General features: G+C 47.7%; 1 protein-coding gene and 1 pseudogene across 2 annotated transcripts in view; one reads left to right on the top strand and one right to left on the bottom strand.

Moving 5' to 3' along the window:
* Window positions 1-26,110, bottom strand: part of LOC130296495 (zinc finger protein 605-like) — a 505,889-nt gene that overhangs the window by 91,832 nt on the left and 387,947 nt on the right. The window contains exons 3-5 of one of the 2 annotated variants that reach the window (XM_056548080.1): window positions 20,824-20,950; window positions 20,673-20,740; window positions 9,517-9,637 (exon numbers count right to left, since the gene is read on the bottom strand). The exons of the other annotated variant lie outside the window; for it this stretch is intronic. Of the exons in view, the coding sequence (XP_056404055.1) occupies window positions 9,517-9,637; window positions 20,673-20,740; window positions 20,824-20,950 (316 nt within the window). The remainder of the gene's footprint in view (window positions 1-9,516; window positions 9,638-20,672; window positions 20,741-20,823; window positions 20,951-26,110) is intronic. 2 annotated transcript variants of the gene reach the window in all.
* Window positions 1-26,110, top strand: part of LOC130297364 (zinc finger protein ZFP2-like) — a 322,941-nt pseudogene that overhangs the window by 129,633 nt on the left and 167,198 nt on the right.

Genomic DNA, 26,110 nt, shown 5'->3' with positions numbered 1-26,110 from the left:
AAATGTTCAGAACGTTTGAGCACCAGAGTACCCCTCTAAGATGCCATCAAGGCAGAGGTTCCCCAAAATTTTCCACCGGCCTGAACTGCACTAGGAAATATTCAACCTTCACCACACACCCTAACATAGCGGCATTTCCCACTGCCAGGTCAATACGGGAAAGTGACCCAAGAAAACTGATGACCCATTGGATTGCGATGCCTCCACCAATCAATAAATCCCACCTCTTGCCCAATAGGCCGCAAAGTAGGCATATCCCTGGAACCCTTAAAATGTATCCAAGGAGAGATCTAGGAAATTATTAAAATCCGCACACAGTTACACCAGGGCCTCAGGGTAAGTGGACAATACAGAAGAAAATATATTCTAAGACCACAACATTATAGGGAGGAGGAGGAATGTAAAGAACCACTAAAATGAGAGAACGGTAAGACACTTCACAAACTATACAGATAAATCAACCATCTGGGTCACTAGAAGACTGCAGGGGGCAGAAGGGGATAGGTTTGTGGACTAAGAGGCTAACCCCTCCAGCATGGGAGTAGTAACCAAACTAGGCTCTATGGGGGACATTTATCAAGCTTTTTACAATGCTTTATTGGTGTAAATTTGTCGCAGATTCGTCACACTTGAGCAAAAAGTGTGCGACTTTTTGCTAAAGTGATTTTGACTAAAATGACTTAGGTACACACTTTTGCTTTTTCACTTTTCAGTGGTAAGAGATTTATAAAATGCGACCTTAAAGGGTTAATCTAGTGAAAAACTTTTTTTTTTTTTTTTTTTTAAACAAACTGGTGCCAGAATGTTAAACAGATTTGTAAATTATTCATGTAGAAGAAGAATGAAGCAGTTGGCAACTCACCAATCCTCGGTTCAGCAAAGTTCTTTATTGCACATACTCACAATCTGGGTTGCCCAGGGAGAAGACAAAAAGCGGGGGGGGGGGGGGGGGGTAACACAGAGAGACGACAACTGGCCAGTTGAAGCACTATGTAGTGCGAAACAACGTTGTCGTCTCTCTGTGGTACACCCCCCCCCCCCCCCCCCCGCTTATGCCATCTTTTTGTCTTCTCCCTGGGCAACCCGTATTGTGAGTATGTGCAATAAAGAACTTTGCTGAACTGAAGATTGGCGAGTTGCCGACTGCTTCATTCTTCTTCTACATGAATTGTTTGGATTTATCTATTCATCAGTCTGAGCACCACATACACCTCACTGCTATACCCGCTATTGTGCTATATAGTCTAGAGGATCAGAAGTATGCTGTGCTGAATTGCTTTCTTGTGAGATTTGTAAATTACTTCTATTTAAAACTCTTAATCCTTTCGGTACTTATCAGCTGCTGTATGCTCCACAGGAAGTTTTTTCTTTTTGAATTTTTTTTTTGTGTGACCACAGTGCTCTCTGCTGACACCTCTGTCCATGTCAGGAACTGTTTGCTATGGGGATTTGCTCCTACTCTGGACAGTTCCTGACATAGACAGAGGTGTCAGCAGAGAGCACTGCGGTCAGACAGAAAACAAATTTAAAAAGAAAAGAAATTCCTCTGGAGCATACAGCAGCTGATAAGTTAAGATTTTTAAATAGAAGTAATTTACAAATCTGTTTAACGTTCTGTCACCAGTTGATTTAAAAACATTTTTTTGTTTTTCACCGGAGTACCCCTTTAAAGTCACAGCTTCTCATTCACTTTAATGAGCAGAATCAGATAGTGACTCCGGTCGGCTCATTTTCGCCCCTTATCCGGTTTTGTGACCGGACTTGAAACTGTAGTATACCACGGTTTTAGTCCGGCCCCAAAACCGGATACAGGGCAAAAAATTAGCCGACCGGAGTCACAATCAAAGCTTCTATGGGGAGCAGTAGTCCTTCAATTAATGGGTGTTCTGATCATGGTTGCAGGGGATGTGACTGGACCCGGCAGAGAAGGGGGCTCCTCTGGGGATCTGAGGTATATAGTATGTCTCAGCTCCTTGGGGGCGGGGAGTGGGAGGAGCATCACTTTCAACTGTGTCTGCTTCTTTGTCTCTCTGCAAAGAGAGTTATGGAGCAGCCAGCACCAGGTGATATTTGGTGGAGGACACAGCCGCTCCGGTGGGAATGAGGACGAGAGTTTTTTGTTTTTTTTACGACTAGCACAAAGAGGGGAGAGGGGGGGGGGGTTGGCACAGAGGTAGAGAATAGTTTGGGTGTGCAAAAGTGGCGTTATATCAGAATTGGCATACAGAAGTTTGCAGGGCACATGAGAGGCCTAATATAACTGTGGGGGTACTGAAGGGTTATAATATCAGTGTGAGGCAGAGAAGGGGTATATAATCAGTGTGGGGCACAGAATAGAAACAATTACTATGGGGGTACTGTATCATCAATGTTTGGGGAACTATAGATGAAAAGTTTATATAGAAGTAGCGAAGTAGATGAAAATGTTAGGAGCCTAAAATGCTCGTCCAGCAGACATGCTATGTGGGCTCGTTGAGAAAGATGAGAAAAGTAATTGACTCTGATCAAAGACAACGCCTCCTGTAGTGCAACTGTAATAACCTTAAACGGTCAGCAGAACCTGCATAGAGTTGGTGTCTACCTCTATAGGGTCACTATATGGGGTGAATTTTGGTCTGTGTATAGTAGTTTTATATGGTACTAGCATGATAATATTATTCAGTCACTATGTGGTAGTAATATGGCCCAGATTTGGCTATATTTTTGTATCTTGTGTAGTCGTATTATTGATTTTAGTATACAGGATTTGGTCAGTAACAGTATGATGGTAATATGCATGGTGATAATATTTCCTCCATGTATACTGGTATTATTGGTAATATTGGTCAGTATAAAGGATTTGGTCAATAACAGTATGATGGTAGTATATATGGTGATAATATTCCTTTTGTATACTGGTATGCTAATATTGGTCTTAGTAAACAGCATATGGTCAGTAACAGTATGATGGTAATATGTATATTGATAATATTCCTCCTTGTATAATGGTATTATTGGTAATATTGGTACCAGTATATATGATTTACGCAGTAATAGTATGATGGTAATATGTATGGAGATAATATTCCTCCTTGTTGTCAGGATTCGGCAGGCTGGAGGTGGATCCTCTGTGTCAGAGAGGGATTGACGTGGACCGTGTCGGTGGACCGGTTCTAAGTTGCTACTGGTATTCACCAGAGCCCGCCACAAAGCGGGATGGTCTTGCAGCGGCGGTAGCAACCAGGTCGTATCCACCGGCAACGGCTGAGATAGGCGCGGTACAAGGGATTAGACAAGAGCAGGGTCGGACGTAGCAGAAGGTCAGGGCAGGCAGCAAGGATCGTAGTCAGGGGCAACGGCAAGAGGTCTGGAACACAGGCTAGGAACACACAAGGAAAGCTTTCACTGGCACAATGGCAACAAGATGCGGCAAGGAAATGCAGGGGCAGCACAGACGGGGAGCGAGTCTGGTAAGCGGGTCGGGATGCGCACCGCGAGCGGGCGCGTCCCGCATCGCGAATCACATCCCGGCTAGGAACATTATCGCAGCGCACCCGGTCAGCGGGTCTGACCGGGGTGCTGCGAACAGGAGAACGCTGTGAGCGCTCCGGGAAGGAGCGGGGACCCGGAGCGCTCGGCGTAACAGCCCCCCCCCCCCCCCCCTTGGGTCTCCCCCTCTTTTTAGAACCTGAGAATTTGTGGATAAGGTCCTTGTCAAGGATGTTGTCCTCGGGTTCCCATGACCTCTCCTCCGGGCCGCAATTCTCCCAATCTACAAGAATTTTTTTTTTTTACCTCTGACCGTCTTGGATGCCAGAATTTCTTTAACTGAGAAGATGTCAGAGGACCCAGAGACAGGAGTAGGAGCAACAACCTTAGGAGAGAAGCGGTTAAGGATGAGTGGTTTAACGAGAGAGACATGAAAGGCATCAGGAATACGGAGAGAAGGAGGAAGAAGGAGTTTGTAGGAGACAGGGTTGATTTGGCATTTGATTTTAAAAGGACCAAGATAACGTGGTCCCAGTTTATAACTGGGGACACGAAAGAGGACATACTTGGCGGAGAGCCACACTTTGCCTCCAGGAGAAAAGACAGGAGGAGGAGTTCTTTTTTTGTCGGCATGTTTCTTCATCCGGGATGAGGCCTGTAGGAGAGATTTTTGAGTCTCTTTCCAGATGGTGGAGAAGTCCTGAGTCACCTCATCAACAGCGGGCAACCAAGAAGGCATGGGAGTGGGGAGGGGGGGGGGGAAGAGGGTGACGGCCGTACACCACAAAGAATGGGGATTTAGCGGAAGACTCAGAAACTTTGAAATTGTACGAGAATTCGGCCCATGGTAGGAGATCGGCCCAGTCATCCTGGCGGGAGGAAACAAAATGTCGCAAATAGTCACCAAGAACCTGATTAACTCTTTCCACTTGCCCATTGGATTGGGGATGATAAGACGACGAGAAGTTTAATTTGATTTTAAGCTGATTACAGAGGGCCCTCCAGAATTTCGACACAAATTGAACGCCTCTATCCGAGACGATATGCGTAGGAAGCCCGTGAAGGCGAAAAATGTGCACAAAAAATTGTTTCGCCAACTGAGGCGCAGAAGGAAGACCTGGAACAGGAATAAAATGTGCCATCTTGGAGAAACGATCAACAACCACCCAAATAACTGTGTTGCCATGGGATAAAGGTAAGTCTGTAATAAAGTCCATAGCAATCTGAGACCATGGTTGCTCAGGAACAGGCAGAGGATGGAGGAGGCCGGCAGGCTTCTGGCAAGGAGTCTTGTCCCGGGCACATACTGTACAAGCCCGAACAAAATCAGCAACATCTGCTTCCAGGGTAGGCCACCAATAAAAATGAGAGATGAGCTGGACGGATTTTTTGATGCCAGCATGGCCGGCGAGGCGTGAGGAGTGTCCCCACCTGAGAATCCTGAGGCGCTGGCGTGGAGGGACGAAGGTCTTTCCTGGAGGAGTTTGTCTGATGGAAGCTGGAGAAGCGGAGATCAGACAGTCAGGAGGAATAATGTGTTGCGGGGAGGCTTCCATTTCAGAGGCATCCGAGGAACGAGAGAGAGCGTCAGCCCTAATGTTCTTGTCAGCGGGGCGAAAATGAATCTCAGTTAAAACGGGCAAAGAACAACGACCACCTAGCCTGGCGAGGGTTCAACCGTTGGGCAGACTGAAGATAAGAGATATTCTTGTGATCGGTGTATATAATAACTGGGAATTTGGACCCCTCCAGCAGGTGCCTCTATTCCTCGAGAGCCAGTTTTATGGCCAGTAGTTCTCGATCACCAATGGAGTAGTTTTTCTCCGCCGGAGAGAAGGTCCTAGAAAAGAAACCACAAGTAACAGCATGTCCGGAAGAATTTTTCTGTAGGAGTACAGCTCCAGCTCCCACCGAGGAGGCGTCTACCTCCAGTGAGAAGGGTTTAGACGGATCAGGTCTGGAGAGTACGGGAGCAGAAGAAAAGGCAGTTTTGAGACGGTTGAACGCCTCTTCCGCTTGAGGAGGCCAGGACTTAGGGTTGGCGTTTTTCTTGGTTAGGGCCACAATTGGGGCCACAATAGTGGAAAAATGTGGAATAAATTGTCTGTAGTAATTGGCAAACCCCAAGAAACGTTGGATAGCTCGGAGTCCGGAGGGGCGTGGCCAATCCAATACTGCTGATAGTTTGTCCGGGTCCATTTGGAGTCCCTGGCCAGAGACTAAATATCCTAGGAAGGGAAGAGATTGACATTCAAAGAGACATTTTTCCATTTTGGCATATAACTGATTGTCCCGAAGTCTCTGAAGAACCATGCGGACATGCCGGCGGTGTTCTTCTAGGTTAGAAGAAAAAATCAAAATATCGTCCAGGTAGACCACAACACAGGTATATAATAGATCACGAAAAATTTCATTTACAAAGTCCTGGAAGACAGCAGGGGCGTTGCAAAGCCCAAAAGGCATAACCAGATATTCAAAGTGTCCATCTCTGGTGTTAAACGCGGTCTTCCACTCGTCCCCTTCCCTGATGCGGATGAGATTATATGCACCTCTTAAATCCAATTTGGTAAAGATGTTGGCGCCACGTGGGCGGTCAAAGAGTTCCGAGATAAGAGGTAGGGGATAGCGGTTTTTTATAGTGATTTTATTAAGACCGCGGTAATCAATGCATGGTCGTATGGAGCAGTCTTTTTTGGAGACGAAGAAGAATCCAGCTCCGGCAGGGGAGGAAGAATTGCGGATAAATCCCCTTTTTAAATTTTCTTGGATGTACTCCGTCATGGCTTGTGTTTCCAGAGCAGACAGAGGATAGATTCTGCCCCGGGGTGGAGTAGTACCAGGGAGGAGATCAATAGGAAAGTCATAAGGCCTGTGAGGAGGCAAAGTCTTTGCTTGTTTTTTGCAAAAAAACATCAGCAGGCCTTGGGGAGACCTGGTATCGGAGGAGCCATAGGGTTTTGACTGACAGGACTGGGAGCAGACATAAGACACTTTTTGTGGCAAGTAGTACCCCAGTTCTTGATTTCCCCGGTGGTCCAATCGAGGGTAGGGGAATGGCGTTGAAGCCAAGGTAGTCCAAGAAGAATTTCAGAAGTGCAGTTAGAGAGGACCAGAAATTCAATCTTTTCATGATGGGGTCCAATGCACATTAAGAGGGGTTCCGTGCGGTAACGCACAGTACAGTCCAATCTTTCACCATTTAACAGAGGCGATGTAGAGGGGTCTGGCGAGACTGGTCACTGGGATGTTGAACCTGTTAACGAAAGAGGCCAAAATAAAATTTCCTGCAGATCCGGAATCCAAAAAGGCCACAGCTGAGAAGGAGAAGAAATCCACACGGGCACAGTAAGACGTGGAGAAGCAGAGTTCACACCTAGAGCTGTCTCACCTTTGTGCGGAGTCGGAGTGTGTCTTTCCTGACGTGGAGGTCGGATAGGACAATCCTTCAAGAAGTGTTCGGTACTGGCACAGTACAGGCATAGGTTCTCAATGCGGCGGCGTGTCCTCTCTTGAGGTGTCAGACGAGACCGGTGTCAGGCTATCTCCACAGCGGAAGGCACAGGAACAGATTGCAGTGGACCAGAGAAGAGAGGAGCCGGGGAGAGAAACCGCCTTGTGCGAACAAAGTCCATATCCTGGCGGAGCTCCTGACGCCTTTCGGAAAAACGCATGTCAATGCGGGTGGCCAGATGAATAAGTTCATGCAGGTTAGCAGGGATTTCTCGTGCGGCCAGCACATCTTTGATGTTACTGGATAGGCCTTTTTTGAAGGTCGCACAGAGGGCCTCGTTATTCCAGGACAATTCGGAGGCGAGAGTACGGAATGGGATGGTGTACTCGCCAACAGAAGAATTACCCTGGACCAGGTTCAGCAGGGCAGTCTCGGCAGAAGAGGCTCGGGCTGGTTCCTCGAAGACACTTCGAATCTCCGTGAAGAAAGAGTGTACAGAGGCAATGACAGGATCATTGCGGTCCCAGAGCGGTGTGGCCCATGACAGGGCTTTCCCAGACAGAAGGCTGACCACGAAAGCCACCTTTGACCTTTCAGTTGGAAATTGGTCCGACATCATCTCCAAATGCAGGGAACATTGCGAGAGAAAACCACGGCAAAGTTTAGAGTCCCCATCAAATTTGTCCGGCAATGATAAACGGAGGCTGGATGCGGCCACTCGCTGCGGAGGAGGTGCAGGAGCTGGCAGAGGAGATGGTTGCTGAAGCTGTGGTAGAAGCTGCAGTAGCATCACAGTCAGTTGAGACAGCTGGTGGCCTTGTTGCGCTATCTGTTGCGACTGCTGGGCGACCACCGTGGTAAGGTCAGCGACAACTGGCAGCGGGACCTCAGCGGGATCCATGGCCGGATCTACTGTCAGGATTCGGCAGGCTGGAGGTGGATCCTCTGTGTCAGAGAGGGATTGACGTGGACCGTGTCGGTGGACCGGTTCTAAGTTGCTACTGGTTTTCACCAGAGCCCGCCGCAAAGTGGGATGGACTTGCAGCGGCGGTAGCAACCAGGTCGTATCCACCGGCAACGGCTCAACCTCTCTGACTGCTGAGATAGGCGCGGTACAAGGGATTAGACAAGAGCAGGGTCGGACGTAGCAGAAGGTCAGGGCAGGCAGCAAGGATCGTAGTCAGGGGCAACGGCAAGAGGTCTGGAACACAGGCTAGGAACACACAAGGAACGCTTTCACTGGCACAATGGCAACAAGATCCGGCAAGGAAGTGCAGGGGAAGTGAGGTAATATAGGGAAGTGCACAGGTGAAGACTCTAATAAAAACCCATGCGCCAATCAGTGGCGCACCGGCCCTTTAAATCGCAAAGACCCGGCGCGCGCGAGCCCTAGGGAGCGAGGCCGCGCACGCCGGGGCAGCACAGACGGGGAGCGAGTCTGGTAAGCGGGTCGGGATGCGCACCGCGAGCGGGCGCGTCCCGCATCGCGAATCGCATCCCGGCTAGGGACATTATCGCAGCGCACCCGGTCAGCGGGTCTGACCAGGGCGCTGCGAACAGGAGAACACTGTGAGCGCTCCGGGGAGGAGCGGGGACCCGGAGCGCTCGGCGTAACACTTGTGTACTGGTAATATTGGCCTCACTATACAGGATTTGTTCAGTAACATATCAGTGATATGTCTGGTGATAAGAGAGTTAAAAAAAATTCCAGTATGATGGTAATATGTATATTGATAATATTCCTCCTTATATACGGGTATTATTGATAATATTGGTCTCAATATACAGGATTTGGTCAGTAACAGTATGATTTTAATATATACAGTAATAATATTTACTCCATGTATACTGGTATTATTGGTAATATTGGTATTAGTATACAGCATTTGGTCAGTAATTAGGATTTTAATAGGTATAGTGACAATATACCTCCTTGAATACTGGTATTATTAGTCTCAGTATACAGGATTTGGTCAGTAACAGTATGATGGTAATATGTATGGTGATAATATTCCTCATTATATACTGGTATTATTGGTGAATGTTCTCTGTATACAGGATTTAGTCAGTAACAGTACGGTGATAAGATTTTTCCTTGTATTCTGGCAATATTGGCTTCAGTGTATAGGATTTGGTAAATAACAAATGATGGTGATATGTATGGTGATATTTCATTCATGTATACTGGTATTATTGGTCTTAAAAGACTGGATTTGGATAGTAACTGTATGATGGTAATATATGTTGTGATCATATTCCTCTCTGTATACTGGTATTATTGGTAATATTGGTAAGTATACAGGATTTGGTCAATAGCAGTATGATGGTAATATATATGGTGATAATATTCCTCCTTGTATACTGGTATTACTGGTAATATTTATCTCAGAATACAGGATTTGGTCAGTAATAATATGATGGTAATATGTATGGTGATAATATTCCTCCTTGTATACTGGGATTATTGGTACTATTGGTCTCAGTATACAGGATTTGTTCAGTAACAGTATGATGTCATATGTCTGATGATAAGAGAGTTAAAAAAATTCCATAAACAATTGTGTGACTCTTCTCTGCATTTAGTAGTTACTACTCACCTGGGGGGTTACCTGTAGGAATGTCCTCCTTATACTGCTCATCACTGTTCACATCTGTCTCTTCTTTTACTATTATGTTTATACAATTAATATTGTTCAGATCTTCTACTTGATTTATAAGCTGCAAAAGAAATATAGAAATAGTCATCAGACTATTAAAATGTTTTCTATGAGCAGAATTTTTTTTTTTTTAATTCATCCATAAATTCTTTCTTATAGTCTTCAATGGGGGACACAGGAGACCCTGGATAGAGGCTGAAAATAAGCAGTGACTCCTTCTTAGCAGGATATACCCAACCACTGGCAATGAAGTTATCAATTTGTATCAGAGGAGTAGAAAAAGAGAAGAGTCAGAGAGCAGGAAAGGAAGGTCCACCACCAAGTGGAGAACCACCAAAGCAAAGAAACCAAACAATGGGTGTCCCCCAATGAAGACTAAGAGAAAAATATTATTTTTCCTCTTTTCTTGCTTGTTTCATTGGGGGGACACCGGGGGAAAACTTATTGTCCAAAAACGGTGGGAACAGCAGAGACAAAATCAGCAAGCACTGATGCAAAAGACAATGCCAGGGAACATGTGGACAAACAGAACAGGTACAGTAGTAAGAGGAACGATCGGCTCTTGCAGGCCTAGGGGTCAGGTATTATAAACAGGAGAGGTAACGCTTGGATCCCGGAGGGATGTGGATATAGGCGGTGCTAAGTCTAATAGAAGTACTAATGCACAAGAACAAGACAAAGCAGAGACTGCACTCACCATCCACATATCTTTATTCAATCTTGTGTAAGAATACGGCGGAGGCGGCCTCCTCCACCGTATGCCTACACAGGATTGAATAAAGATACGTGGATGGTGAGTGCAGTCTCTGCTTTGTCTTGTTCTTTACAAAAAGAACAGGGATAAAGATCTAGTAGAGAACGAGCTACTGGAAAAGATAAAGGCAAAGGCGCCCAAAAAGCTAAAGCAAGAATACGTAGGAGAGTCACCGGGTCACCTGTAGGTAGAAATCAGGTCACCTGTACTATCTACCTATAAATTCAAGTTAGTGCAGGTGATTCTGCTGTAAGATTGCCTTTATAGTAGGTAGTATCCCCTGGTAGGTAGTAGATAGTTGCAGTCATTGGCAGCAGCCCCCTGCAGACATTAGTAGCAGCCCCCTGTAGACAGCAGCCCCCCCCTTGTAGACAGCGCCCACCCTTGTAGACAGCAGCCCCCCTTGTAGACCCCAGCCCCCCCCTTGTAGACAGAAGCCCCCCCCCCTTGTAAACAGCAGCCCCTCCCCCTTGTAGACAGCAGGACCCCCCCTTGAAGACAGCAAGACCCCCCTCTTGTAGTCAGCAGGCCCCCCTTTGTAGACAGCAGCCCCCCCTTATAGACAGGAGCCCCCCTGTAGAAAGCAGGCCCCCCCTTGTAGACAGCAGCCCCCCCTTTGTAGACAGCAGCCCCCCACCCCCTTGTAGACAGCAGGCTACCCCACTTGTAGACAGCGCTCAGCTGTGGCTGTCCTCTGTTGGGTGTCGCCGCTCTGCTGCCCCGTTCTCCCGTCCGCATCATGGCGTCCTATGGAGGAGCATGTGACATACACGTCACTCTGCTTCCTCTATAGTTTTACACTGGGCACAGTGGAGGAGGTGGAGTTACGTGTGTGTCACGTGATCCTTCATGGGACGCCATGATTTGGACAGGAGAACGGGGCAGCGGAGCGGGGCATTTAACTGGAGGACGCCGCACTGCAGCAGGTATCTGGGACATTAAACGAGTCCCCGATACCATGCAAATACCTGGTATTGATACTGATACTAGTATCGGTATCAGGACATCCCTAATCAAGATCAGGATAGGTATTCTTTAAGGGCATGCCATGCCAATGCACTAACCACTGAGCTATACAGCCAAGGTGGAGAAGACCCTACTAGTGGTAGTGGTATAACACTACTTTAAAACTTACCCCCTATGTGCGCATGTCCCATGCATTCTGTATGGAAAAGACAGAGGGGATAACTTGTGGTACCGCTTTAAGGTATAGCATGCTGTACCAGCCATCCAAGAAGAGAGAACCTGCAGAAGACTTCCGAGATGGAAAGGCAAACTCCGTATACATAAATACATGTATAAATAGATAGACAAAGACATATAAACCACACCTATTTGGAACAGCCCATTGCTGTACGGCAAAAACAGTCCCGTATCAACACTGCAATACGATAAAGAGAAAAAGGAACGGCAGATAGCAGAAGGACCAGCACGTAAGGTCCACCAGTCCACATGGCAACACAGGACATCTGAGGGGAACTGTCTAGCCGACCCAACTGTACATGCAGATAGGGGGGGGGGGGTTAAACTGGGGGAGTCACTGGTAGAGAAGGATCTGGTGACTTATAGATCATAGATACAGAATAGCACAATGTCAGGCAGCTGCTTCTAAGGCCAGCAGGATATTGTCATGTATCAGAAGAGGCATGGACCAGAGGGACAGGAACATAATACTACCCCTTTATAAAGCATTGGTACAGTCTATAGTCAATAATACCCCCCTTTATAAAGCATTGGTTCGGCCTCACCTGGAATATGCTGTTCAGTTTTAGACACCGGGCCATAAAAGGGACATTGTGGAGCTGGAGTAGGTGCAAAGACGCGCGACTAAACTAATAAGGGGCATGGAATATTTTAGATATGAGGAAAGATTAAAAGAATTACATTTGTTTAGTCTTGAGAAGCGACGTTTAAGGGGAGATATGATCAACGTATATAAGTATATAAATGGCCCATACAAAAAATATGGAGAAAAACTGTTCTAGGTTAAACCTCCTCAAAGGACAAGGGGGTACTCCCTCCGTCTGGAGAAGAAAAAGTTTGGTCTCAAGGGGCAACACGCCTTCTTTACCATAAGAACTGTGAATTTATGGAACAGTCTACCTCAGGAACTGGAGATCAAGCAACAAGAAAAAACTGGTAACATGAGTAATGCACACCAACAGGTAAACAATAGGTCAGGTACACAATATAGCAGAGCAAGAAGGACGTAGCCTGGAGTCGCATGGGTTGAGAGCTCCCGCTACCCTGCCTCTACTTACCCTGTACAGTTATCCTTTCCGGCCGGTCTTCTTCAGTTTCGGTCCCTGCTGGGGTCCGGGATCGCGGGGTGACGCTGCGGTACCACTCCGGTGCTTCTGCGTGGAGTAGAGGGTCTCCGGTGGCTGCGGCTTGTGGATCTGGCACGCTCTGGACTGTGTTCTGGTGCCTTTCTACCGGCTCTTTGTGTGGCTCTGTTCAGCATGGGGGGTCCCCGAGGTAACCACAGACATAAGAAGCCCAAACAATATGTTGAGGCCCTGCGGCCGGCCTCGGATGAAGATGCTTCTTCTGATGAGGGGTCCTCCAGCTCCTGTGACCCCTCTCTGCGGGATCCTGGTGCTCAGACCCCTTTTGCCGCAAAAGTGTCAGCACAAGCGGTGAAGGTGCTGGGCCAGTTCTCCAGATCTAAGGACCGTCCCGGGGGTGATTCTCCTGATCCGCCTCTGTCACTCTTTGAAGGGTCTCCGACTCCCCCGCAACAACAGTCCCCTGAACGGCCTGTCTATGATGCTACAGATATGGATCATCGGTTCTCGGAGCTCCTGACTGCTTTTACCTCCTGCCAATCCATCATGATGACCAAAGTGGATGAACTACGGCAGGAATTTGTTATTCTGCGACATGAGACCCAAAAGATCGTGAGTGCACAGAGGAGGTGGAGCGCCAGGTCTCTACGCTGGAGGATACTGTCCATCCCTTGCCAGGGAGGGTTGAATCCCTCCAGCGTCAGGTCGAGGGAGTTCTGAGTCGTGTGGATGACATGGAGAACCGCTTGAGGCATAATAATATTTGTCTTGTTGGCCTTCCGGAGAAGGTGGAGGGGGCTGATCCAGTGTTATTTCTTGAAACATGGCTGAAGGAGATTCTTCCAGTGGACACCTTCTCTCCTTATTTCTCAGTTGAGCGGGCTCATAGGATCCTAGCTAGGCCTCCTCCTCCCGGGGGTCCTCCTCGTCCCTTCCTGGCCAAACTTCTGCACTCCAAGGACAGGGATGCTGTTCTCCGTGCGGTGTGACTTAAGAGAGAGGTCCTTTGTGGTGGGAGTAGAGTGTCTTTCTACCCTGACTTTTCTGTGGAGCTTCATAAGCAGTGAGTGCAGTTCACTGAGGTCTGATCTAAGCTGCATGCCAAGGGCTACCGCTACTCGATGCTGTATGCTGCTCGTCTCAGGGTGGTGGATGGGACTTCCACTAAGTTCTTCACTTCCCTGACTGAAGCCCTCCACTGGGTTAATGCAGCTCCTCCTGTCAGGCCCCCCGGATTGAACTGTCCTGGACTGTCCTGTTCATGGAGGCTCTCCCGCATTGTTGTCTAGTTAGTTGTTAGGAAGTTAGGGTCCTAAGGGTGGCCCCAGGTTCCAGCTCCATGAGGGACTCTCTGGGTGGCGCCAGTGTTCTTAATTTGCTAATTTAGGTTCACTTGGTGTGTTGTCGACACCCGCAGCAGTTGTATTCAGGGTATAGGTCTGCACTGTGTTAGGGCGTAGATGTTTACTATGTCCCGTTTAGTGTTAGACAGGGTTTTATGGGGATTGTTATGGTTATGCTTTGTTGCATTTGTTTTGTGTTTGTGCCTTGTCTGTCTGTATGTGGGGTGTGTGTGGTCCTGTTCCTTCCTTCTTCCCTCCCGCTTGTTTATTTGGTTACTTTTTATGATGGGGACCCTAAAGGTTGTTAGCTGGAATGTGAGGGAGCTTAACTCCAAGTTTAAGAGGGCATTATGTCTTGATTTTGTAAAATGTCAGTCCCCTCATATTATCTGCTTACAGGAAACCCATATTAGGCCAGAAGGTTCTTGACCTGAAACGAGCGTGGATAGCAAGAGGCTATCACGCCTCCTTCTCTAATTATGCTAGGGGTGTCTCTGTTTTAGTAACTAAGTCCTTGCCACTGGTTGTTCCCAAACTGCCTGCGACCATTTTGAAAGGTTTGTCATATTACACTGTTCCATGGGTTCCTTCTCCTTTGTGCTTGTCTCAGTCTATGTACCTCCTCCATTTCAGGTCTCTGTGTCAGAGTTGATTACTAACAAATTGTTGTCTTTTCCCTTTGATCCTGTCCTTTTTATAGGTGACTTCAATGTGGTTCCTGATCCTGGGCTCGACTGCACCACCGCTGCTTACCCTGGCTCCTCCTTCTTTAATACTTGGCGCCTGGCTTTGGGCATCATCAACATATAGAGATGGAAGTATCCGAGTTCCACTTCCAAATCCTTTTATTCCACAGTCCATAAGTCCTTCTCCCGCATTGATTTGGCTCTGGCATCTGATGATCTGCTTCAGGCGGTAAGAGAAGTTTCCTACACCGCCAGGGGGTTTTCAGACCACTCGGCGATAATAGTAGTCCTCAATTTAGGTACTCATCCCCCTTCCCGTATTGGGCGCATGCACCCTGGTTGGTTACAGGCCGAGGCTTTTGTAGAAGCTATGGGGGTTGCCCATATTGATTACTGGGAGCATAATGCCTCACATCCGGACCTTTGGTTCAATGGGATGCATACAAAGCCACGATCAGGGGTGCCTTTATAGCAAGGGTAGCGGGCCAACGGAAGATTAGGTCAGCTATGGAAGTAAGATGCTGGAGGAGGTGAGTGTTTTGGAGGCAGCATATATTAGAGATCCTTCTCCTGATAATAAACAGGTGTGGGCTAAGGCTCGGAGGTCTTTGTTGGTGGTTCAGAAGGATAGAGTCCAGCTGCGGAATGCGGATAGGGAGGCTGCTCTTTTTGAGTTTGGGGACAAGAATGGGAAGTTGTTGGCCTATTTGGCGAGGGCTAGTTGTCCTGCTTCTGTTCCTTGCATTAGGGGCGGGGATGGTTCGGTGGTGTCTGACCCTCAGCTGATTAATTCTGTCTTTAGGGACTTTTACTCCTCTTTGCATTCTGCCCCTCCTAGGCCCTGCCAGGGAGAAATTGTGTGTTTCCTACAAGAATTGTCTCTTCCCTGGCTTAGTTGCTCTCAGGCGGAAGCGTTGGATGGCCCCTTTAGTGCTGTGGAGATAGGGCAGGCCTTTCGTGATCTTCCCCATGGGAAAACCCCGGGTCTGGATGGGATGGTTGGTGATTGGTATAGGATGAATGAGAAGCGTTTGACCCCTATACTCCTTAATTTGTTCCATTTGATGGCTGTTGAGGAGTCTCTTCCACGCTCTGAGGGAGGTGTTGATAGTCGTTCTTCCCAAACCTGGTAAGGATCCCTTGCTGCCTGATTCCTACAGACCAATTTCTCTTTTAAATGTAGATATTAAACTCCTGGCCCGGGTGTTGGCTACTCGCCTACATGGTGTCATATCATCCATCATTCATCCTGACCAAACTGGGTTTTTGCCGGGTAGAGCGTGAACGTGAAGCGCTTCCAACTTAATATTGCGGCAGTGGGGGAGGGCTTTCCTTCTGGAGTGGTAGTTAGTCTGGATATCTATAAGGCCTTATGCTCCACTATGGAGCAGTTGAAAGTCTGGTCCTCGCTCCCTCTCTCCCTAGCTGGCAGAATTAACATCTTAAATGATACAACGATAGAGCAACTGGGCAACACCTGTATAGATACTTGGCTGCGTGTAGCTGACGTATAACAATGCGGCTCCTTTGAAGCGGACAATAATCTGTGCTGGTGCTGACAACGTCAGGAAATGTATAGACAGTTCAAATGTGGCAAACGAAGAAAGAAAACGGAGCACTCACTCAGAGGTTGCAGAGTCGGCTTCTTTATTGGTTCAGATGAACATCATCGGGAGAAAAGGTGCAGGGAGGCAGGTGGCGTGGACGCAGGGGTATGGAGCGACGGGCCGTTATTGCGCCGAGTTGCTTCGTCAAACTACGGTTTTAGGTCCGGTCCAAAACCACATACGGGTCAAAACTGAGCCGACCGGAGTCACCGTTTGACTCCGGTCGGATCATTAAAGTAAATGGAGTCACGGTCTGATCAGCTGGGGTACGGGAGCGCCCGGTTTGCCCCTCCCCCCGCCGGATCCGGCACCCATATGTACAAAACGTGGTGTGAATGCACCCTTAGGCATGCGGTTCAAGCGCAGTTTGGCTCCTTGATGTTTTCCCCTGTATTGGAGCTTCTTCTAGATCTCTTTAAACCTCTTACTTAGTCCTATGCACTCCTTCAGTCGCTGGGGCCTAGCCCTTTTCTGCGGGCCTTTCATAAATAGGTAGAGGATGTCCCTGATCTGTCAGACTGCCATCGGAGGGAGGTTGAGGGTTCCTATTACTCTACTGTAGTTAGTAGCAGAGATATGTTGATTCAATCTAGAAACGTCTTGAGGCTCTATTACACACCTGCCAAACTGAAGACGATAGGTGTTTCCCAGTCTGATTTGTGTTTCCGGTTGTCTTCGGAGGTTGGTACCTTTTTGCATGCTGTCTGGGAGTGTCCTGTCATCGCCTCCTTCCGGAGGGAGGTAATGGGTTTTTTGGCGGATAATCTGGACTTCCTCTTTCTACTCACCCTTATGGTATGCCTGTTAGGAGTGATCAATTATATTTTTTCTGATTCACATAGACGCCTGCTGATTCGCTTTCTTTTATTCTGTGCCCGCAAGGTAGTAGTGATGTCCTGGAAGGATACCGCCCTTCCCCCTCTGTCTAGATGGTTGAATATGGTAAACAGATATGTCCAGTTGTATCAGGTAAGTCGCAGGTGCCCTGGGAAGTTTGAAAAGGTATGGACCCCATGGCTTCTCCTGGATGTGTCAGCCGACTCCCCAGCTAGATTGACCCAGTGAATTCTCCTATAGAGTGTTAATGTTCTCTCCCATTGGAGAGCTGGGGGGGGGGGGTGTCGGGGTTACTGGGAGGTGTGTGAGTGGATGTGTGTTTGTCTGTCCTGGGCCCTCTCTGGTCTATGAAGGGTGTTGTTTATGTTTAATTTTGTTGGTTATGTTTGTTACTTAACATGCAAAACTTACTTAAATACTTAAAAAAAAAAAAAAAAAAACAATATAGCAGAGCAATAGGAACCGAGAGACCCAGTCAGTACCACCAGTGACTGGGAAATAATAGTACTGTAGCTTGGTAAGTACGGAATTAGAAAGCGGCACTCACCAGGAAGGAGGGAAAAAATCTTCAATGCATTATTGCGATCATTAAAACATACCCATCATATCACAGAAAAAACAAAAAAGTTATATGGTACTCGGTCCCTCATCCTGATCATGTACAAATCATGTACGTATTTCTGTTAAAATCAGCTTATATCGGATCACACTGAATTTCCATCTTCTCTGGCGGAGTCGGACTTATATTGAGACTACCATGGTAATCTCATTACTACTGTGGTGACACACTGTAACAAACCTCCTCCTCATGTAATCTCCTTACTACTGGGATCACACACTGATAACACACTGTAACAAACCTTCTCCTCATGTAATCTCCTTACTACTGAGATCACACACTGATAACACACTGTAACAAACCTCCTCCTCATGTAATCTCCTTACTACTGGGATCATACACTGATAACACACTGTAACAAACCTCCTCCTCATGTAATCTCCTTACTACTGGGATCACACACTGATAACACACTGTAACAAACCTTCTCCTCATGTAATCTCCTTACTACTGAGATCACACACTGATAACACACTGTAACAAACCTCCTCCTCATGTAATCTCCTTACTACTGGGATCATACACTGATAACACACTGTAACAAACCTCCTCCTCATGTAATCTCCTTACTACTGGGATCACACACTGATAACACACTGTAACAAACCTCCTCCTCATGTAATCTCCTTACTACTGGGATCACACACTGATAACACACTGTAACAAACCTCCTCCTCATGTAATCTCCTTACTACTGGGGTCACACACTGATAACACACTGTAACAAACCTCCTCCTCATGTAATCTCCTTACTACTGGGATCATACACTGATAACACACTGTAACAAACCTCCTCCTCATGTAATCTCCTTACTACTGGGATCACACACTGATAACACACTGTAACAAACCTCCTCCTCATGTAATCTCCTTACTACTGGGGTCACACACTGATAACACACTGTAACAAACCTCCTCCTCATGTAATCTCCTTACTACTGGGATCACACACTGATAACACACTGTAACAAACCTCCTCCTCGTGTAATCTCCTTACTACTGGGATCACACACTGATAACACACTGTAACAAACCTCCTCCTCATGTAATCTCCTTACTACTGGGATCACACACTGATAACATACTGTAACAAACCTCCTCCTCATGTAATCTCCTTACTACTGGGGTCACACACTGATAACACACTGTAACAAACCTCCTCCTCATGTAATCTCCTTACTACTGGGGTCACACACTGATAACACTGTAACAAACCTCCTCCTCATGTAATCTCCTTACTACTGGGATCACACACTGATAACACTGTAACAAACCTCCTCATGTAATCTCCTTACTACTGGGATCACACACTGATAACACTGTAACAAACCTCCTCCTCATGTAATCTCCTTACCACTGGGATCACACACTGATAACACACTGTAACAAACCTTCTCCTCATGTAATCTCCTTACTACTGGGCTGGCACACTGTAACAAACCCCCTCCCATCTCCTTAATACTGGTGTAAATGTTGCTGTATGAGGGTGTAGATGCTGTCGCACTTGCTCCCTCTTCTCCTCTATTCTATGCTATACTGAATCATTCTCCTTCTCGATGCTGCAGAGAGCTGGGGAGGTGTGAGGGGGTGTGGCCTCCTCTCAGCCAATCAAAGCAGCTCACACACTGCCCTCTCCCCAGATCTCTGTGTTGAGAGATCCTCACACAGGAAGTGCACACAGGCTTATCAAGCCCCTCCCCCTCACTTCCTGTATCTTCAATACTGAGGCTTAAGCCTCACGAAGTGCATGATGACGCGAAGTAGCTACCACTATCCTTAACCATATCTTCTCTCCCTCCTCTGCACTTTTTACTGCCGAAGCCGCATGATGTTTTAATGATCACAATAAAGCATTGAAGATTTTTTCCCTCCTACCTGGCGCGGGCCGCTTTCTAATACCGTACTTAGGCTGGGTTCACACCACGTTTTTCAAATACGGTTACCGTATACGGTTTTCCGCTTAAAAGCGTATGGCAAAAACCGTATGCAACCGTATGACTCCAAATTAAAACGTATACGGTTTTTCCAGGTATACGGTTCCAAAACGTATGTACGGTTCTATCCGTTTGCATCAGTTTTTGCCAACGGTTTTGCTATTTTGTTGGAATTAGTTTTCCAGCAATTTAATAAAGTTACTATTGTTCTATTGAAATTGCAAAGGATGTGGGAGTGGTTTCCTGTGAGGATCACCCTGGCTTGAGGAGAGTGTGAGAGAAGATCTGCACATGTGTCAACTCCAAAAACGGATTAGAAAAACCGCGTGCAACCGTATTCTGAAATTCTGTGTACGGTTCTCATAGACAACAATGTTAAAAGAACCGCATACGGTTTTCCAACTGGAGGCAAAAACATGGTCGACAGCGTTTTTGCCTACGGTTGAAAAATAGGCAAAACCGTATCCGAGAAAAAACGGATGCAACCGTACACAACATTTGGAATACGGTTTACAATGCATTCTCTATGCATATGGTTTCGGATACGGTCGTATATGTTTTTTTTGCGGAAAACTGTATACGGTTACCGTATTTGAAAAACGTGGTGTGAACCCAGCCTTACTATGTTATTGCTAGAAGTGGACCCTGTAGGGAAGGAAAAAAGCCATCAAAACACTAATTAAATAATCGAAAAATAATAACAAAGAAATGACAAGGTCTGGAGAACTTTGCACCCATGTTTGCCTCCTACTGACTCAATGAAACTGATTAGCTCAGTGCCAGTGGGCGGGAACATCCTGTCAGGGAGGAGTTTCACTTAGTGTTAGCTCCTCCTAGTGGCAGAATCCTAAACCCATGGTCACCTGTGTCCTACAATGGGACAAGCAAGAAAAATCATTATCATGAGGACTAAAGATGACAGGAGGAGTTATCTGACCACCATAGCTGCAGATCTCCTAGAATAAAACAAGACTGAACACAAGAGCTTCACAGCCCTTCTACAGATCATAGGGAATATCTCCATCTACCTGATCCTGATCCTGTGGAAGAAGAGGACGGGGACACCTCTCTGCTGCTGTTCTCTTACTGGATCTGACTGTAGGGAACACATACAGAGACTGAATTCATTCTTTACATACAAATAATGAGAGGACGTGTGTATATAGTCATGTCTATTACCTGCTGATGTGAGGGGCTGCTGATCCTCCATCATCACCTGATCCTTGTACTGATCCTTGTGTCCTTCTACATACTCCCACTCCTCCATGGAGAAATAGACCGCCACGTCCTGACACCTTATAGGAACCTGACACACAATGATACAGTCATCACCCCGACCCCTCCAGTGGTGTTACTGTATAATGTCCCAGCATTCCCAGCAGTGTCACCTCTCCAGTCATCACCAGACCCCTCCATTACTGTATAATGTCCCAGCATTCCCAGCAGTGTCACCTCTCCAGTCATCACCAGACCCCTCCATTACTGTATAATGTCCCAGCAGTGTCACCTCTCCAGTCATCACCAGACCCCTCCATTACTGTATAATGTCCCAGCAGTGTCACCTCTCCAGTCATCACCAGACCCCTCCATTACTGTATAATGTCCCAGCATTCCCAGCTGTGTCACCTCTCCAGTCATCACCAGACCCCTCCATTACTGTATAATGTCCCAGCATTCCCAGCAGTGTCACCTCTCCAGTCATCACCAGACCCCTCCATTACTGTATAATGTCCCAGCATTCCCAGCAGTGTCACCTCTCCAGTCATCACCAGACCCCTCCATTACTGTATAATGTCCCAGCAGTGTCACCTCTCCAGTCATCACCAGACCCCTCCATTACTGTATAATGTCCCAGCAGTGTCACCTCTCCAGTCATCACCAGACCCCTCCATTACTGTATAATGTCCCAGCATTCCCAGCAGTGTCACCTCTCCAGTCATCACCAGACCCCTCCATCACTGTATAATGTCCCAGCATTCCCAGCAGTGTCACCTCTCCAGTCATCACCAGACCCCTCCATTACTGTATAATGTCCCAGCATTCCCAGCAGTGTCACCTCTCCAGTCATCACCAGACCCCTCCATTACTGTATAATGTCCCAGCATTCCCAGCAGTGTCACCTCTCCAGTCATCACCAGACCCCTCCATTATTGTATAATGTCCCAGCATTCCCAGCAGTGTCACCTCTCCAGTCATCACCAGACCCCTCCATTACTGTATAATGTCCCAGCATTCCCAGCAGTGTCACCTCTCCAGTCATCACCAGACCCCTCCATTACTGTATAATGTCCCAGCATTCCCAGCAGTGTCACCTCTCCAGTCATCACCAGACCCCTCCATTATTGTATAATGTCCCAGCAGTGTCACCTCTACAGTCATCACCAGACCCCTCCTTTACTGTATAATGTCCCAGCATTCCCAGCAGTGTCACCTCTCGAGTCATCCCCAGACCCCTCCATTACTGTATAATGTCCCAGCATTCCCAGCAGTGTCACCTCTCCAGTCATCAACAGACCCCTCCATTACTGTATAATGTCCCAGCAGTGTCACCTCTCTAGTCATCACCAGACCCCTCCATTACTGTATAATGTCCCAGCATTCCCAGCAGTGTCACCTCTCTAGTCATCACCAGACCCCTCCATTACTGTATAATGTCCCAGCAGTGTCACCTCTCCAGTCATCACCAGACCCCTCCATTACTGTATAATGTCCCAGCAGTGTCACCTCTCCAGTCATCACCAGACCCCTCCATTACTGTATAATGTCCCAGCAGTGTCACCTCTCCAGTCATCAGACCCCTCCATTACTGTATAATGTCCCAGCATTCCCAGCAGTGTCACCTCTCCAGTCATCAGACCCCTCCATTACTGTATAATGTCCCAGCATTCCCAGCAGTGTCACCTCTCCAGTCATCACCAGACCCCTCCATTACTGTATAATGTCCCAGCATTCCCAGCAGTGTCACCTCTCCAGTCATCACCAGACCCCTCCATTACTGTATAATGTCCCAGCATTCCCAGCAGTGTCACCTCTCCAGTCATCATTAGACCCCTCCATTACTGTATAATGTCCCAGCAGTGTCACCTCTCCAGTCATCACCAGACCCCTCCATTACTGTATAATGTCCCAGCAGTGTCACCTCTCCAGTCATCACCAGACCCCTCCATTACTGTATAATGTCCCAGCAGTGTCACCTCTCCAGTTATCACCAGACCCCTCCATTACTGTATAATGTCCCAGCAGTGTCACCTCTCTAGTCATCACCAGACCCCTCCATTACTGTATAATGTCCCAGCATTCCCAGCAGTGTCACCTCTCTAGTCATCACCAGACCCCTCCATTACTGTATAATGTCCCAGCATTCCCAGCAGTGTCACCTCTCCAGTCATCCCCAGACCCCTCCATTACTGTATAATGTCCCAGCAGTGTCACCTCTCTAGTCATCACCAGACCCCTCCATTACTGTATAATGTCCCAGCATTCCCAGCAGTGTCACCTCTCTAGTCATCACCAGACCCCTCCATTACTGTATAATGTCCCAGCATTCCCAGCAGTGTCACCTCTCCAGTCATCACCAGACCCCTCCATTACTGTATAATGTCCCAGCATTCCCAGCAGTGTCACCTCTCCAGTCATCACCAGACCCCTCCATTACTGTATAATGTCCCAGCAGGGTCACCTCTCCAGTCATCACCAGACCCCTCCATTACTGTATAATGTCCCAGCATTCCCAGCAGTGTCACCTCTACAGTCATCACCAGACCCCTCCATTACTGTATAATGTCCCAGCAGTGTCACCTCTCCAGTCATCACCAGACCCCTCCATTACTGTATAATGTCCCAGCAGTGTCACCTCTCCAGTCATCACCAGACCCCTCCATTACTGTATAATGTCCCAGCAGTGTCACCTCTCCAGTCATCACCAGACCCCTCCATTACTGTATAATGTCCCAGCAGTCACCTCTACAGTCATCACCAGACCCCTCCATTACTGTATAATGTCCCAGCATTCCCAGCAGTGTCACCTCTCCAGTCATCCCCAGACCCCTCCATTACTGTATAATGTCCCAGCAGTGTCACCTCTCTAGTCATCACCAGACCCCTCCATTACTGTATAATGTCCCAGCATTCCCAGCAGTGTCACCTCTCTAGTCATCACCAGACCCCTCCATTACTGTATAATGTCCCAGCATTCCCAGCAGTGTCACCTCTCTAGTCATCACCAGACCCCTCCATTACTATATAATGTCCCAGCAGTGTCACCTCTCCAGTCATCACCAGACCCCTCCATTACTGTATAATGTCCCAGCAGTGTCACCTCTCCAGTCATCACCAGACCCCTCCATTACTGTATAATGTCCCAGCATTCCCAGCAGTGTCACCTCTCCAGTCATCACCAGACCCCTCCATTACTGTATAATGTCCCAGCATTCCCAGCTGTGTCACCTCTCCAGTCATCACCAGACCCCTCCATTACTGTATAATGTCCCAGCAGTGTCACCTCCCCAGTCATCACCAGACCCCTCCATTACTGTATAATGTCCCAGCATTCCCAGCAGTGTCACCTCTCCAGTCATCACCAGACCCCTCCATTACTGTATAATGTCCCAGCAGTGTCACCTCCCCAGTCATCACCAGACCCCTCCATTACTGTATAATGTCCCAGCATTCCCAGCAGTGTCACCTCTCCAGTCATCACCAGACCCCTCCATTATTGTATAATGTCCCAGCAGTGTCACCTCTACAGTCATCACCAGACCCCTCCATTACTGTATAATGTCCCAGCATTCCCAGCAGTGTCACCTCTCGAGTCATCCCCAGACCCCTCCATTACTGTATAATGTCCCAGCATTCCCAGCAGTGTCACCTCTCCAGTCATCACCAGACCCCTCCATTACTGTATAATGTCCCAGCAGTGTCACCTCTCTAGTCATCACCAGACCCCTCCATTACTGTATAATGTCCCAGCATTCCCAGCAGTGTCACCTCTCTAGTCATCACCAGACCCCTCCATTACTGTATAATGTCCCAGCATTCCCAGCAGTGTCACCTCTCCAGTCATCACCAGACCCCTCCATTACTGTATAATGTCCCAGCATTCCCAGCAGTGTCACCTCTCCAGTCATCACCAGACCCCTCCATTACTGTATAATGTCCCAGCAGGGTCACCTCTCCAGTCATCACCAGACCCCTCCATTACTGTATAATGTCCCAGCATTCCCAGCAGTGTCACCTCTCCAGTCATCACCAGACCCCTCCATTACTGTATAATGTCCCAGCATTCCCAGCAGTGTCACCTCTCCAGTCATCACCAGACCCCTCCATTACTGTATAATGTCCCAGCATTCCCAGCAGTGTCACCTCTCCAGTCATCACCAGACCCCTCCATTACTGTATAATGTCCCAGCATTCCCAGCAGTGTCACCTCTCCAGTCATCATCAGACCCCTCCATTACTGTATAATGTCCCAGCATTCCCAGCAGTGTCACCTCTCCAGTCATCACCAGACCCCTCCATTACTGTATAATGTCCCAGCAGTGTCACCTCTCCAGTCATCACCAGACCCCTCCATTACTGTATAATGTCCCAGCAGTCACCTCTCCAGTCATCACCAGACCCCTCCATTACTGTATAATGTCCCAGCATTCCCAGCAGTGTCACCTCTCCAGTCATCCCCAGACCCCTCCATTACTGTATAATGTCCCAGCAGTGTCACCTCTCTAGTCATCACCAGACCCCTCCATTACTGTATAATGTCCCAGCATTCCCAGCAGTGTCACCTCTCTAGTCATCACCAGACCCCTCCATTACTGTATAATGTCCCAGCATTCCCAGCAGTGTCACCTCTCTAGTCATCACCAGACCCCTCCATTACTATATAATGTCCCAGCAGTGTCACCTCTCCAGTCATCACCAGACCCCTCCATTACTGTATAATGTCCCAGCAGTGTCACCTCTCCAGTCATCACCAGACCCCTCCATTACTGTATAATGTCCCAGCATTCCCAGCAGTGTCACCTCTCCAGTCATCACCAGACCCCTCCATTACTGTATAATGTCCCAGCATTCCCAGCAGTGTCACCTCTTCAGTAATCCACAGACCCCTCCATTACTGTATAATGTCCCAGCAGTGTCACCTCTCCAGTCATCACCAGACCCCTCCATTACTGTATAATGTCCCAGCATTCCCAGCAGTGTCACCTCTCCAGTCATCACCAGACCCCTCCATTACTGTATAATGTCCCAGCATTCCCAGCAGTGTCACCTCTCCAGTCATCACCAGACCCCTCCATTACTGTATAATGTCCCAGCAGTGTCACCTCTCCAGTCATCACCAGACCCTCCATTACTGTATAATGTCCCAGCATTCCCAGCAGTGTCACCTCTCCAGTCATCACCAGACCCCTCCATTACTGTATAATGTCCCAGCATTCCCAGCAGTGTCACCTCTCCAGTCATTACCAGA

This window comes from Hyla sarda, chromosome 1, assembly GCF_029499605.1.
Source record: "Hyla sarda isolate aHylSar1 chromosome 1, aHylSar1.hap1, whole genome shotgun sequence".
Taxonomy (NCBI): Eukaryota; Metazoa; Chordata; class Amphibia; order Anura; family Hylidae; genus Hyla; species Hyla sarda.
The sequence above is the reverse complement of the archived record's forward strand: the minus strand, read 5'-3'. Positions and strand labels throughout refer to the sequence as shown.